This window comes from Ananas comosus, unplaced genomic scaffold (assembly GCF_001540865.1).
Source record: "Ananas comosus cultivar F153 unplaced genomic scaffold, ASM154086v1, whole genome shotgun sequence".
In the NCBI taxonomy this organism is placed as follows: Eukaryota; Viridiplantae; Streptophyta; class Magnoliopsida; order Poales; family Bromeliaceae; genus Ananas; species Ananas comosus.
In genome coordinates this window covers 11,033-26,129 of record NW_017891061.1, presented here as the reverse complement: position 1 = coordinate 26,129, position 15,097 = coordinate 11,033, and the positions used below count along the sequence as shown (strand labels likewise).

At 49.1% G+C, this 15,097-nt stretch overlaps 2 protein-coding genes across 2 annotated transcripts; both read left to right on the top strand.

The window, feature by feature from the left end:
• The first annotated feature begins 6,020 nt into the window (after window positions 1-6,020).
• LOC109704589 (caskin-1-like) lies at window positions 6,021-7,267 on the top strand. Its single transcript, XM_020225345.1, has 2 exons — window positions 6,021-6,349; window positions 6,784-7,267. The coding sequence occupies exons 1-2, from the start codon at window positions 6,021-6,023 to the stop codon at window positions 7,265-7,267; spliced, it is 813 nt and encodes a 270-aa protein (XP_020080934.1).
• A 7,191-nt stretch (window positions 7,268-14,458) lies between these two features.
• Window positions 14,459-14,854, top strand: LOC109704588. Its single transcript, XM_020225344.1, has one exon. It carries the CDS (start codon window positions 14,459-14,461, stop codon window positions 14,852-14,854), a length of 396 nt encoding a protein of 131 aa, XP_020080933.1.
• Window positions 14,855-15,097: the final 243 nt, after the last annotated feature.

Here is a 15,097-nt window from a genome sequence, read left to right as displayed (position 1 = left end):
GCGACAGTTTGCCTCGCCCGTGCGTGATTGGGATGCGAAGTGGATTGCCGTGGGAGTGTATAACTACCACGGACGCCATTAGCGTGCGCGGCAAGTTGGACTACCTTGAGTAGGTCCTAGTGAAATGAAAATGAAAATGGGAAATGATAGTGATCCGTAATGATGAGTAATCAGTGTAAGTGTATACAATATACTTACATTTCTATGTTATGTTTATAGATCCGATATTCTAGTAGTATGCATACTTCTAATTATTGACTTGATTCATTACTGCACAGAATCATGTTTACATGTTGAATACATGCCTGTCACCGTTAGCAACTGCATATTTCTATATCAATGCAAATTACTGCGTTTTATTTTCATTTAGTAGCTATCATAGACTAAGTGGTGTAATTCGCACGAAGGCTGGCGGCTTACCCACTGGGAACTATTGTTAATAGTTCTCACCCCTTATGTGGTATGTTTTACAGAGCTAGGCATCTGCAGGAGATGCTAGGGAATCGTGACAAGGGAGTCGTGCCTAGCTAGCATTACTAGGCGTGCTAGTCGATCACCTTGTTACTCGGGCTACGGCCGAGGGTGATGTCCCTATGTATAGAGAGAACACCGTGTATCTATTTTTTTTGTTGACCCGTGATGTATATGTTACTTTTGACAGTCACTATAATTGTGATACTTCATATTTGTTGAGATTCTGGTTTTATACTATTGTTCTCTTGTTTGATAGTCTTTGGTGACTTTTTACTATCTCGGGGGGGGGCTGATATCAGATAGCTTATTAATATGTTTTTACTCCTATCGATTGTTGGCTTGTAGACGCCTTATATCTGCAGGTGTATGGCGGTCTGTGCACGTGCCGGATATGCTCCGCTGTACCCGGGCGTGACCGCGCATCCGCGATAGTAGAAAGCTGCGACGTTGCCGGTTCTTGCAGCGTTTAAACTCGCTCGGGCACAAACGAGCCCTCGAGTACCCCATTCCGCGATAAACCCGCACCCGCTCGTCGGACGGCAAACCCGTGCTTCGCCGAACCGTTCCGGACCTGAAAATTTTGGGGTTTAAATGAAAAAAAACCCATTTTTAAAATAGATCAAAACCCTAGACTTTCCAAAATCCCAAATCCGTGCCCTAAGAATGGCCGATCAGAGGGAAATCCATGGTGCGAGCTTTCGATTTTTGAGCTCGGAACCATCTATTTATCCCCAAATAGGTTCCATTTGAAACAATTCTAAAACCATAAAAACCCAAAAATCCTAGAATTTCTCATTAAAGGGTTGGAAGCTTACCTCTTAACCTAAGTCCAAGCTTGAGAGGAGAGGAAGAGAAGATGATCTCCTCTTCTTCTTAGTCTTCTCCTTCTCTTTGCTTCTCCTTTCTTCCTTCTTGCTCCCTTCCTCTTTCTTCTTCTCTTCTCTCTTTCTTTTCTTTCCTAGAGAGAGAGAGAAAGGGGTGAGAGAGAGGGAAAGAGAGCAACTGAGGAGAGAGAGGGTCCCCAAAGCCCTATTAAGGCCATTTTCATACCCCTACACTTTTCATGCTTAAATCAGCCCTCTCTGGCATTTCGCAGTGAGGGAACCGGTCCCAGCCATCGGGGAGACCGGTCCCCGAAGGCTGCCCATATATCGATGCAGTGGGGGGGGGGATTTCGGGCGCTTCGGAACCGTTCTTACGTGAGAGACCGGTCCCCGGGAGACCGGTCCCTTCGTCCGACCGAGACCGGTTCCAGAAAGCTGAGTTTTCGGACTTAGCCAAATTTCGTGTATTTTTCGCTGGCCAGACGTTCGGCAACCGGTCCTCACCACCCAGGACCGGTCTCATCCAAGAGACTCCCGCAGCCCAGCCTGATGGAACGGTCCTTCCCTGCCAGGGCCGGTCCCCTCGAGAGCATTTTTGCTCCAGTGCAAGTTTTGCACTTGTACTTCTCGCGGACCCTTCCTTAATGCACTTTATGTATTATTATCACCTTCGGATTTCCGAAGCCTAACAGCACTCGATCAATTAGTCGATTCCTGAATTCCGAAGTCTAATCATTTCTTGCCTGGATTTCGATGTGGATTCCACTTCTTACATCCTTGCCCACCTTAAAAAGAGTTTCGTCCTCGAAACGAACTCAATACCCAAAACTTAATTGGAATTTCAATTCTAAAATTCTTACCTCGTTTAACCTTCGACAGGCGAGGATGAATAGTCGCTTCATCTCCTTCCTCGATCACTCCGTCTCCCCCCTAGGTGCTTCGCGATCATCATGATTGCTCCACGGACTCAAGACATAAGGGAATGTTCGCGATTTCCTAGCTTGCGCACTTCACGAGCATAATTGCCAGCGGAAATTCCTCCAGTAGCTCAAGTCTCCTGAATCTCGCGGCTCATACAACATTGCGTGTCCGCGGATCAGGTATATTATCTTGCGAAGATTGGAGAGCGTGAAATACGTTATGCACATCCGCTAGCTATTGGGCCGCAACGCGAGCCGATAAGACCACCGTCCAATCCGCTCAAGATTCTCGTAGGGACGGCAATGTATCGGGGACTAACTTCTCCGAACTCCAACGCTTTTACACCCCCTCATAGGCGAGACCTTCAAGAAGAATCACGGTCGCCACCGTAAACTCTAAATCTCGCCGGCGCCTATCCGCGTAGCTCTGTTGTGTCGAGATTGCGCGTGAGTAACGTTTGCAGCAAGGCGGACCTTTTCTTCGCCTCCCGCAGCAGCATCGGGGCAACAAATTCCGTGCCGTTCGCCAACATCACTCCAATAAATGGGAGAGCGCACTTCCGCCCATTAAAGGGCTTTCGAATGGTGGCCATCTCCACACTAGCGTATAACTGTTGTTGTAGGCGAACTCGGCCCATAGGCAAATACCTGACACCAACCTCCTTTGTAGGTCGATTGACACACGCTCGCAACATACTCCTCCGAGAGTCTGAATAGTCCCTCTCGGTTTGGCCTCGTCTGTCTGGGATGAATATGAGCAGTGCTAAAATCGACCCGTGTGCCAAGGGCTTCCTCAGGCTTTTCCAAAACGCGAGTAAACTTAGGGTCTCTTATCCGACTACAATCGATCTCGCACCCATGCAAACTGCAACTACCTCGTCTAAGATTACACCCTGCGCCAATTTATCTCCCGCCCTGAGGTGGTGTGGATCGCAAAAAGTGTGCTGATTTGGTCAAGCTATCCACGATCACCCAGATTGCATCGTGGCCCCTGTCGAGCGAGGTTAAGCAACGATGAATCCCATAGATATATCCTCCCATTTCAAACGGGAGATAGTAGGCTCTGAAGCTTCCCCGCTGGAAACCGGCGCATCCGCCTTTAAACTTGCTGACAAAGTTTAAGCACTTTGCCACGAAGCGCCCAATATCGCCTTCATCCCCGGCCACCAATAAAGTGCTCTCAACATCATGATACATTTTGGTGCCGCGCGCCCGGGTGATCTGCGTATGGAGACGGTGAGCTTCTTGCAGATCAACTCCGCGAAGCCCCCTTTCATCTCGGGCACTACATCCACCGGTTTCGGAACCCGAAGGCCGCGCCCAACCCGGCGTCCCACGGCTAAAATCGCCATCCGTCCGTCCCTGCCTCAAATAATGACGCCGCACTTTCTGGAGACGTCGGTCTGCAGGTTGCAATTTTCTTGATCCTCTCCCAATAAGGTTGTGAATAATGAGCGCCATCCCAACTGAGGCCGGGACCTCGGGAAGCGCGACACTTCGAGGTCCAGTCGTCCCATCTCCACCCTAAGGGCGTTTGCCGGGTAAACATCAAAAGCGAGGTTCTCGCCCGACTTTCCTACTAAAGTGCGTCGCCTACCCACATTTTGGCTTTGCCGCAGGGGGTGGTAGAGAATAATCGACATCATATCCTTCTATAACTCTAGCCCACCGCCCTGCCGGGCATGTTTTAGCTCCTTCTGGGTAATAGATACTTTCAGACTTTGGTGGTCGGGTGTAGATCTCGCAGTGTCCAGCGTATAGGTAGTGGTTCCACCAACTTCCAGGCGCAAAGGATCACCGCCGCCCAACGTCCAAGTCAATGAATGGGGTAATTCTTCTCCGTGGTCGCTTTAGCTGACCGGGAATGCATAAGCCTATCACCCTCCCCCCGCTTGCATCAGCAACACACCCCAAGCCCAGATAGGAATGCATACGCTATAAACCCACAAAGTCCTCGGCCCTGCCCGGTGAGGCGAGCTTTGGAGCCCCGACGTCAAATCTTCTCTTCAATTCGTTGAGATGCTTTGGTCACACGTCGTCGCTCCCAAATGACTTGACGCCCTTCCTGAGTCCAAACCGGTAGCTGGAGTTCATTTTTGAAAAACCCTCCGCAACCAAACCGTTCCGCTAGTAGCCGCTAAGCCCACCCAAAGCCCTTCGACCTCCGTAACGTTCGTGGGCCGGGCCCCAGTTCTCGACTGCTCGACTTTCCCTCCGGGTCAGAACACCGCCCTCCCGGAAAATCACATGCCCCAAGAAGGCAAACGATCTCTCTCGAGCCAAGAAAATCACATTTCTTCAGTTTTGCGAATAGCTTCTCCCCTCCCCGAAGGATTTGAAGCAACCGTCCGCGCAATGCTCCGCGATGCTTCCTCCGCGTCCCGCGAATAGACCAAGATGTCTCTAATGAGACCAACGACAAATGTTCACAGCCGCCTTGAACACACGGTTACAGGTCCATGAATGCGGCCGGCATTAGGACGCCGCGAAAGGCATAACCGTGTACTCATAGTGTCCATAAACCGCGTACGAACGCGGTCTTCCGAATATCCCCGGCTTGATCTTTAAACTGATGGTAAGCGGATTGATAGGGTCTTAATCTTCATAACTCGTGACCCCTGTAATTGGTCGAACAAAGTTGTCGATTCCGAGGCAACGGGTACTTTATTCTTTATGATGACTTGTTCAAGTTCTCAGATAATCACGCAGATCGAATGAGGCCATCCTCTTCGCACGAACATAACGCCGCTAGGCGATACGCTCGCTAATAACACCTTTGTCGAGAAGCATCTGTAACTGATCCTCAATTCCTTAACTCTGCCGGCGCCATACGTATGGGTTCGAGATTGGCGCCGTCCCGGGAATCAAGTCCTATAACGAACCGATCATCCGATCCGGCCGGCATCCCCTCGCCCAACTCCGCGTGAAAATACATCCGGAAATTTCCCGTACCACGCGAGATAAACTTCTAGTTTCGGCGCCGCCCCGGTCCACCTCCACGACGGTCCCGCCAAAGATGCGCGCAAATACCGCCAAGCTGACCAAACTTCCTAAGCTCTCGTCGGCCGATAACTGTTGCGACGAAGAAGAACTCTGACAAGCTCGATAAACGAGACCTCTTCCTGTCTGGGTCCCGAAAGGTGATTGACTTATTCTTTGCAATCGATCGTAGCGTAATTACTTTGAGAGCCAGTCCATGGCCCAAGATGACATCAATCAGCGCCTCCCAATTTAGTGAGTTCCAACATCCCGAATGGGGCCCATTATCCAGTCACCCCTACTCCGTACCGGGCCATGAACGAGCATTCCGTGTAGTGTATTTAAATGAACGACTCCGGACCTTCGACTCGCGCACTTGCCACTCCTTTTCTAATGGGTATGTCCATGCATGCATGCAAAAGCTCTACTAAATAAATGACATGCGTAGCACCCGTATCAACAATAGCTTCTGGAGCGAACTCCATTGATTAGAACCATACCTGCCACAACATCAGGCCCTCCGGCCCTAAGGCAGGCACTCCTCGCATAGCGGCCTGAGCGGCCCGAATACCCGTCCGCTCGGTGGCTGATCGAGTCAGCCGGTCCGCATACGCGGCGGCCAAAAATGCTCGTCCTGCCCCCCCTTTGATATGGGGGGGGGACATAGGGGGCCCCTCCCTGATAAGGTGCGGTGCGGCCTGAGGAGCCGATGCGACTGACGGCGTGGACAGGCCCCTTGCCGGACATCCACGGCTAAATGTGTCCTTCTTGTCCCACAATTAAAGCAGCCAGTCGCTTGTCGTTGTCTACACTGGCAGTGCCGATGGGCCCATCCCGTCCTCCACAGATAGGGCAACGCTGTGCGGCCCACGGCGCCCAGCAGACGACGACTGTGACCGCGGATGCTTCGAAGGGCCCTCCTCCGAACTCTGATTGTCCACCGAAAACCGCGCGCCCGATCCCTCTTCTTCCCCTTATATTGGGATCCGCCCAACAACCTCACGTTCTCCCCCGCACGTGGGCCGTCCTCCATGCTCCTCGCCCACAGCGCTTTGTTGAAAACCTCGGCGAAAGTCGGAGCGGAACAGTTGCACCGCCCTATAAATCCACCGGGCCCGAGGTCCTCCGCCAAGAAACCACTCCCCCCGGCTCGTCCGCGGCCGTCCTTTAACCCCGTCCGGCGGAAACGGCAGTTTATGATATGGGGAACTCCTGCTCGTAGTCCGCGCCACCGAACGATCTCCCTATCTCAGTTTGCGAAACCTCCGTCCTTCAACTGTCTGCTTCTCGGTGTCCGGGAAGTAAATTTCCAAATATCCCTTCTTTATAACTCTCCCCAGAAGCATTGGTGGAAGATCGCAGGTCGATCCTAAGCTTCACCCCCGCTTCCCACCCACAGCCTTCCGCCGCCTTGTCGAGGCAAATGGGTGGCGAGGGGTACCCTTTATCCTTCCCCGGGGTATATACGGTCATCCGAAGAGGGTCTCACCAATTAGGAGTCAATCCAAGACTCCACCCACTCCGACGGCCTCCACCTTTTCCCCGCTTCCAAAAATTGGTGGCTTAACTTGCATAAACTTCATCAGAGCCGTCAGCGCACGTTCCCCGCTCCCACCTTCGTCGGGCCCGTCGTATCAAGGCGTCGCCGACGCCGAAGCCCGTCGAGGCGCACTTGTCGCGGGGGGACACTGCCCCATGCGGAACCGCCGGCTTGCCCTTACCCCTCCGGCCGCTACCGGCGTGCGTGCCGAAGTGCGGCCGATCGCGTCTCCTGCGCCGTCAGGCGGCGCAGCCGCGGCCGCTTGCTACTCCACAACTCCCCTGGGAGCTGGCTCCGAAAACGAGCCTCCTGCACGTGTCCTCGCGATCTCGGCTGCTCGGGATCCGCAGAAGGCGGTACCCGGAAGGCGGACCTACGCAGCGTACGCCTTGGGGACATTTGCTCCTGAAAAGGCAACAACTCGGTTAGTTAACCCTCAATCCGATAGCTCTCAGCCGCTTGCGAAACTAAACGACTCCACAACAAAAATCGGGGAAGCTCGCAAGTGCTCCCAGTTCCTGGACTCTTAGCCGTCGTGTCCGTCGGCCCGCCGACCCACAACCAAACTAACGAAGCCCAAGAAACTAGTATCAGACCTGTGGACCGTCTCTATTCACGGCTAGAGACATGCTAACTTCCGACCCTGCAGATCGATCAATTTCCGCCACCCGCCCACCGGGTTCACGTTCACGTCACGTCCTACACACCCCTTAGGGTTTGCCAACCTATGGGCTCGCTAGGTAATCCCTAGGAACTCTCCTCTTTACTTGCTCCTGGTGCTCTGATACCACTTAATCCTGTCACAGCCCAAAGAGACCGTACCAATTTGGTCCGCCCCGGGCGCGTCGAACAGACCCGACGGACAGGACCTCCCCTTGTCCGTCCAAGGTAACCAAGCGAATCCATGTATCAAGAATTACCCAGAATTCAATTCATCAAATACGCACCGATCCAAGAAGCACCACTATGTGGCACACACCAGAGCAACATACAAGTATAGAAACATATACAAGTTGACTAAACCCGAGAAAAAGAAAAGGCCTATCTATTACAATCATCTGATTTTTAAATTACATTCCAATTACATTCTTTTTTAATTCTTACCCAAATAAGGAATACAACACTTTCCCGCCCCTCACCTTAAATAAACATCCCTACATCTTCAAGTTTACAAAAGGGAACGGCTTAAAAATACAAAAGGGAGTTAAAGCCCTAATGCGCCTAAAGAACGCCGGGCCCTTTACCGCGATCCTTCAACGCCTCCCCGGGGAAGCAAACCCGAAAACTGAAAAAACCTGTTTAAGTAAAAAAATGGGGGGGTGAGAAAACTTAACTTCCCCTTAGTTCCAGTGGGTTTTCGGCCCGCCGCTTGTCCCGCCGATTCCCCCACTAGGTTCCCAAGCGGCAAAAGTAAGAAAATTATACAACTGAATTCTGTCGCGTAGGCCAACTCCGGAGTGCCGGCTTGTAGGGAGCTACCCTCACAAGCGTGTGCGAATGAGCACGATGGCAAGCAAGCAAAGTCCATTATCCACATGTCTCATTTTTCATATTTTCACTTGCAAAGTTCTTACCCTCGATCCTCTGATCGAAATGTCAATACACAAATAGTAACAAAAGCTAGTATCCACTAGATTGTAAACATGTAAGGATAATGCTAAATCACATGGCATTATAATCTTTCCACTATTATGGCATTATCAACATAGTCATAAGCATGTCAGAATTCTATACTTTATAAGTGCATTCTACACTTGTTCATAAGTCATTCAACTGAATTGGATATATGTATGTTCTCTATATCATAGAAACATAATAAACCGATCTTTGGTTGTTCTACTGAACTAAACAAGCATACTTTAATGCATGAATACTTTTATGCATGAACGCTCATTTCACATGTGATAAACATCATGATGACGCATTCCGAGCACTTTAACAATCACATAGGCACACAATAAGACCATTTCTATATTACATATAGAACATAGAGGAGTTTCACTTGCTCTGGTTAGGTCCGACCCACCTAGTACTAGGCTCGAATTATCCACAAGAAGTCCCACAAACGGCTCAACGAAGTCCCAATGTTGCTGAAAAACAAACGTCAAGATCGGATTAAATCTACGGCCGAAATGTCCGATTTCGGCTCAAATCACATCTCGTATCAAGTAGTAACATAAATCGCTGTTTTGGTTCACTTTAGTACCTCCAATTAAGTTTCTAAAGGCTTCCCAAAGCCAACCAAGGATGACCCAAAGGTCAGTTGAACTCCTGCTGCGATCAACACCAACACGACATCAAAATCATCATATAATAGCAAATATAGTCGGAATCTTGCAAATTCAGTTTTCTAACCGAAATTCCTACTTACCCTTGGTTAGAACAGCTTCCTAACCAGCTTCCAAGAGTACAAATTCAGCTCGACGAAGCCCGAAGACCTGCTGCGAAGAACTAATTCTCAATTTGTATCAATTCGCTCAAACAATTGCATTAAGTTCCGATTTAGCTTCATAAATAGCAAAACATCTCTAATAAGCTTCAAAGTAGCTTATCCCTGGTCTAAGGAGGTTTAATCATAGTTAATTAATCCAACTTTAATTGCTGAAATCTCAGCCTAGCACAGCAAGAAGCAAGAAACCCGAAATCATTACTCAACTCGACGAATAGAACGTCGATAACGGCGAAAGTGAGTCGATTACCTCTATTAAGCTTCCAACCAGTGAACAACTGGTCCAGAGCTGCGGAAACCCGTCCAAAATACTCTCTCACACGTCCACGAAGGCTCAGCAACACTCCCAAACAGCGAAGGGCGAGCTCGGCGACGACAACGGTGCAAAACGGTGACTTCGTTGTAGAGAGAGAAAAATCTTAGAGAGAGAGAGAGAAGAAGATGGTAGAGGCTTTCTCTGGTCTCCAGCAACATCCACAGAGCTCCTGGGGTCGAGCTGGGTCAAGTAGATAGGTATCAAGATGTGAAATTACCGAAATACCCAAGCTGCCACGTTTCTGCATTGTGTACCGGTACAAGCTAATGGCTGTACCGGTACAGCAAGCAGAAAAAAACTGATTTTCGCCGGTTCAATGCACTTTCTTGTTTCCGACATTCCAATCACTCTCAAACTTATATGTAAACATCTTTAAACCCTTTTGAACATGTAGGAGGGTTCCACATATCATTCCTCACACTCGAATTTCGCAATTTGCAAAAATTCAGTGTATTACAATCGCCAAGAGGTGGGTGGTGTCCATCCCGAAGTAATCGGGCTCCCTCCTATGTCTTAGTACATTTTGACCCCGCATCTTATATTGTTGCATTATAGGATTATTATGCATTGCCTTTCCTTATGCCTTTCTTGATGATATTGTAGCAAATATTGGATACTGGATGTAGAGGATTGGTGAGGATTGGGTCGAGTCTTGTGAATCCTATAATGTAGAGAAAATGATGAACAATGAACGAGTGGCATCTAGTCAATAGTAAACTATGAATGAGTGGCATCTAGTCGATAGCGAACCAACGGACGATTGGCGATCTAGTTAATAGTGTATGTGAAACCTATGGACTATATGATGATTGTAACCCTAGAGGATAGGGTATCCTCGAGATGAGGATTGGATCATGCTCACGGTCTGTTTAAATCTTGTGATGGAAGCCCCACACAAGTAGTGCGCTCCGGATGTTGGTCACGCCAGGGATTGCCTATTTGGCCCCGCCAGACGGTCTCGGGTCCGTAGTGTGAGTTAATTCTCCCTACGTGTCGANCCCCCATTTTACTACAGGTTCCAGTTCGGGTGCTCCCGGGGAGCGTGAGGATCGCGGTAAGGGCCCGGCGTCTTAGTCGCATTAGCTACCTCCCTTTTGTATTAGCCGTCACCCTTTTGTACTTGAGAGTAGATGATGTATAGGGTGAGGCGGAGTGATTGTATTCCTATTTTGGAAGAATGTAAAGATGTAATTGAATGTATTAAATCAAATGAATGTAATAGATAGCCTCTTCTCTCTTTATGTACTTGTATATGTTTCTATACTTGTATCTTGCTCTTGGTTGTTGCACTAGTGGTGCTTCTTGATCGTGTATTTATGAATTGAATTCCTGGATAAATTCTTATACATGATCTGTTGGTTAGCCTTGGACGGACAGGGGAGGTCCTGTCCGTTCGGCGTCTGTTCGACGCGCCCGGGGCCGGACCAAATTGGTAGCGGTCTCGGGGCGTGACACGTTGTACTCACAATCATGCAATCATCATATTTTATCATTACTTTACCCTAAAATGCATGCAACAATATAGGTGCATATGCTCAATCGAATGACACATTAGGCATAGAGGGAAGTTCAATAAGTTTGAGAAGCACCACCCACCTTGTAGGTCTATCTAGGTGCTCCGATGACTTTCTTGAGATTTTTAGATTCCTCGTTCCTTACCTGCGGCATAACGAAGCCAAATTAGGCCATTTTGCCTATATCTTTACATCGGCTTTTCGTAACGTTAATCCGAGCACACCAACGCGTCGGAAATACTCCCAATTAGGTTTTTGAATGGTTAATTTCACTTAGGAATCCCCATGAGCAAATACCCCAATTTGGTGCCCTAGCTCCATTACATATACAAAACCTAGGGTTTGATCTCATTGGGAAGCAAAAGTAGCTTCATTCTACTCTAAAAGGTCCATTAGAACCATTTCTAGCTCACTCCAAACCCTAGTTTGGATTTCACCATGAGAGGTGATGAAGCTCTCCTCAAGCTTCACCATTTCCATGGCCTTGATCTCAAAAGAAGCAAAAGAAAAGCTTCAAATACTCTAAACATTCTATAAAAACCATCTTTACTCTAATCCAAACCCTAACTTGCAATTTAACATGAGAAGAGGCAAAGCTTACCTCTAAGCTTGCTCCTTCCTTGCCCTAGAGAGGAAGAAGATGAAGTTGCTTCACTCAAATAGCTTCTTCTCCACTTTCTTCTTCTTCTTTTCCTTCTTTTCCTTCTCTTCTTCTTCTCCTTCTTTGTCTTCTAGAGAGAGAAATAGAGAGATGAGAGTGGGAGAGGGAGTAAAATGAGAGAAATATCTCATTTACCCTCTAACTATACTCAATGGGTTACCAAAATACAAATAAACCCCTCAACTTTCACTTTATTCAACTGCCTGGACTGGGCAGATTTCGGGCTCGGGGACCGGTCTCCCCGACTAGGGACCGGTCTCCGAGAGCTCTCCCAGCGCAGCCAGAGCTGCTGTGCGCAATGCGACCGGTCTCTCTCTGGTGGGACCGGTCTCTGGGGGACCGGTCTCTCGGGGAGGGACCGGTTCCCGAGAGCTGGTTTCTCAGGACTTAGCCGATTTTTCGGCTGTCTCAATTCATACGCGTTCGGGGACCGGTCTCTCCCACCAGGGACCGGTCCCCGAGAGCTCAAAACTGCAGAATGCAGATTTTGATTCTATAGCTCTCGAAAACCTCCCGTAACTCACTTTTAATCATTTTAACACCTTCGGACTTTCCGAAGTGTACCGTCCTCGCACTTTGGTCAATTTGACTAAAGTTCGACATTTATTTTTTGAATTTTCGGTATATTACAAACCGTGTCTTCAAAGAGTATTTGGACCGGTTTGTCGTGGTCTTTATAGACGACATCTTGGTTTACTCGCGCAGCGACGAGGAACATGCCGAGCATTTGAGAATCGTGCTTCAAATCCTTCGGGAGGAGAAGTTGTATGCTAAGTTTAAGAAATGCGACTTTTGGCTCCGAGAGGTTGCATTTCTTGGGCATGTCATTTTCGAGGGAGGAGTATCTGTTGACCCGAGGAAAGTGGAGGCGATCAAGGATTGGCCTCGCCCGACTAACGTCACGGAAGTTCGAAGCTTCGTGGGTTTAGCGGGTTATTATAGACGGTTCGTGGAGGGATTCTCGAAGATCGTTGGTCCACTTACCCGTCTGACTCGGAAAAGCACCAAGTTCGTGTGGAGCGGTGAGTGTGACCGGAGTTTTCAAGAATTGAAGGATAGATTAACTTCGACTCCGGTGCTCGNTTAGCGGGTTATTATAGACGGTTCGTGGAGGGATTCTCGAAGATCGTTGGTCCACTTACCCGTCTGACTCGGAAAAGCACCAAGTTCGTGTGGAGCGGTGAGTGTGACCGGAGTTTTCAAGAATTGAAGGATAGATTAACTTCGACTCCGGTGCTCGCCTTACCGGTGCAAGATGAAGACTTCGTGGTGTATAGCGACGCGTCACAATCGGGGTTAGGGTATGTTCAGATGCACGGCGGGAAGGTGCTCGCTTACGCGTCCCGTCAGCTGAAGAGTTATGAGAAGAACTACCCTGTCCACGATTTAGAGTTGGCCGCAGTAGTGTTTGCTCTCAAGTTATGGAGGCACTACTTGTATGGCGCGCGTTGCGAGATATACACGGACCACAAAAGTCTGAAGTACCTTTTCACACAAAAGGAACTTAATATGCGACAACGGCGGTGGTTAGAATTGCTTAAGGATTTCAATGTTACAATCCTATACCACCCCGAAAAAGCAAACGTGGTGGCCGACGCGCTTAGCAGGAAGTCAGTAGAAAATCTTGCTATGTTGCTCACACATCAGGAGCCACTGTGGAGAGAGATGGAGCGATTGGATCTCGAGGTGGTAGCTCCGGAAACCCCGTCTATGCTTACGGCTCTCGTTGTCCAACCGACCTTGTTGGAGCAGATGAAGAGTTTGCAACCTGCGGACCCCAATCTCCAAAAGGTGCGGCGAGACATCGAGAGTGGACACGGCGGTGATTTCAGTATAGACGCCGAGGGTGCGCTTCGGTTTCGAAACCGATGGTGCGTATCGAAAAACGAGGAGGTCCGGAAGTTAATCTTACAAGAAGCACATCGGACTCCTTATAGTATTCATCCGGGCGGCACCAAGATGTACCGTGATCTGAAGATGCAGTACTGGTGGCCGGGCATGAAAGCGAATATTGGGCGCTATGTAGCGCAGTGTTTAGTATGCCAGCAAGTGAAGACTGAGCGCCGATTTTCACCGAGAAAGCTCCAAAGTTTACCTATTCCCGTTTGGAAATGGGAGAATGTCGCGATGGACTTCGTGGTCGGATTGCCCCGTTCAACGGGTGGCCACGACGCGATCTGGGTGATTGTGGATCGTATGACTAAGTCGGCACACTTTCTACCGATTCACACCACCTGGTCGGGCGACAAGTTGGCGCAGGTATACTTGGATGAAGTTGTGAGGTTGCACGGGGTTCCGAAGTCGATCGTGTCAGATCGAGACCCCCGTTTTACTTCACACTTTTGGAAAAGCCTGCAGAAAGCACTTGGCACACGACTCGATTTCAGCACCGCGTTTCATCCTCAGACAGATGGACAGTCAGAGAGGACTATACAGATTCTAGAGGATATGTTGCGGGCGTATGTCATTGACTACAAAGGTAGTTGGGCAGACCACTTAAGAATGGCCGAGTTCACCTACAACAACAGTTACCAAGCTAGTATTGGGATGGCACCGTTCGAAGTCCTGTATGGGCGGAAGTGCCGATCTCCTATATGTTGGAGCGATGTAGGTGAACCTGCGGCATTGGGCCCAGACGTATTGCGAGAGGCGGAAGAGAAGGTCCGTCTTGCTCGCGAGAGGCTACTTACGGCACAGTCGAGGCAAAAGAGCTATTCTGACAAACGCCGTAGAGATTTGGAATTCGCGGTAGGTGACTGCATTTTCTTGAAGGTTTCACCTATGAGAGGTGTGAAACGCTTCGGAGTGAGGGAAAAGCTAAGTCCCCGATATATTGGGCCTTTCGAAGTGTTGGAACGGGTTGGAGCGGTAGCATACCGACTTGCATTACCGCCGAAGCTGGCGGGGGTGCATGATGTATTCCACGTTTCTAACCTTCGTAAGTATGTCCATGATTCTGAGCACGTTATGTTTTACGACCCGCCGGATCTACAAGAGGATTTGAGCTATGAAGAGTTCCCGGCGATGATCATTGCTCGAGAAGTGAGGAAGCTGAGAAATCGCGAGATTCCCTATGTGAAGATTCGTTCGACCGATCACGACGATCGTGAGGCCACGTGGGAACTCGAGGAAACCATGAAAGTGCACTATCCTCATCTCTTTGAGGAAATGTGTTGAGGTATGAGTTAATTAAATTAATGAATTCGTTTCGAGGACGAAACTCCTTTTTAGGAGGGGAGGATGTGAGGAAGTGAATTCTCGAAATACGAGAGTTAGACTTCATGTAAAATCGACCAAGGGTCGTGTTGGTGAGCTTTGGAAAAGCCAAAGATGTTAAAATCACCAAAGGTGCATTGAAAACGAGTCCGCGAGAGCAAATAGTGTGAAACCTGCACTGGAGCAAAACTGCTCTCGGTCCAT

Bases quoted from the DNA above. Each gene is read 5' to 3' on its own strand.
- LOC109704589 (XM_020225345.1), top strand. From the start codon at position 6,021: ATGGGCCCATCCCGTCCTCCACAGATAGGGCAACGCTGTGCGGCCCAC. The intron at 6,350-6,783 runs GTCCGCGGCCGT...AAACTTCATCAG, and splicing joins GAAACCACTCCCCCCGGCTC to AGCCGTCAGCGCACGTTCCC.
- LOC109704588 (XM_020225344.1), top strand. From the start codon at position 14,459: ATGAGAGGTGTGAAACGCTTCGGAGTGAGGGAAAAGCTAAGTCCCCGA.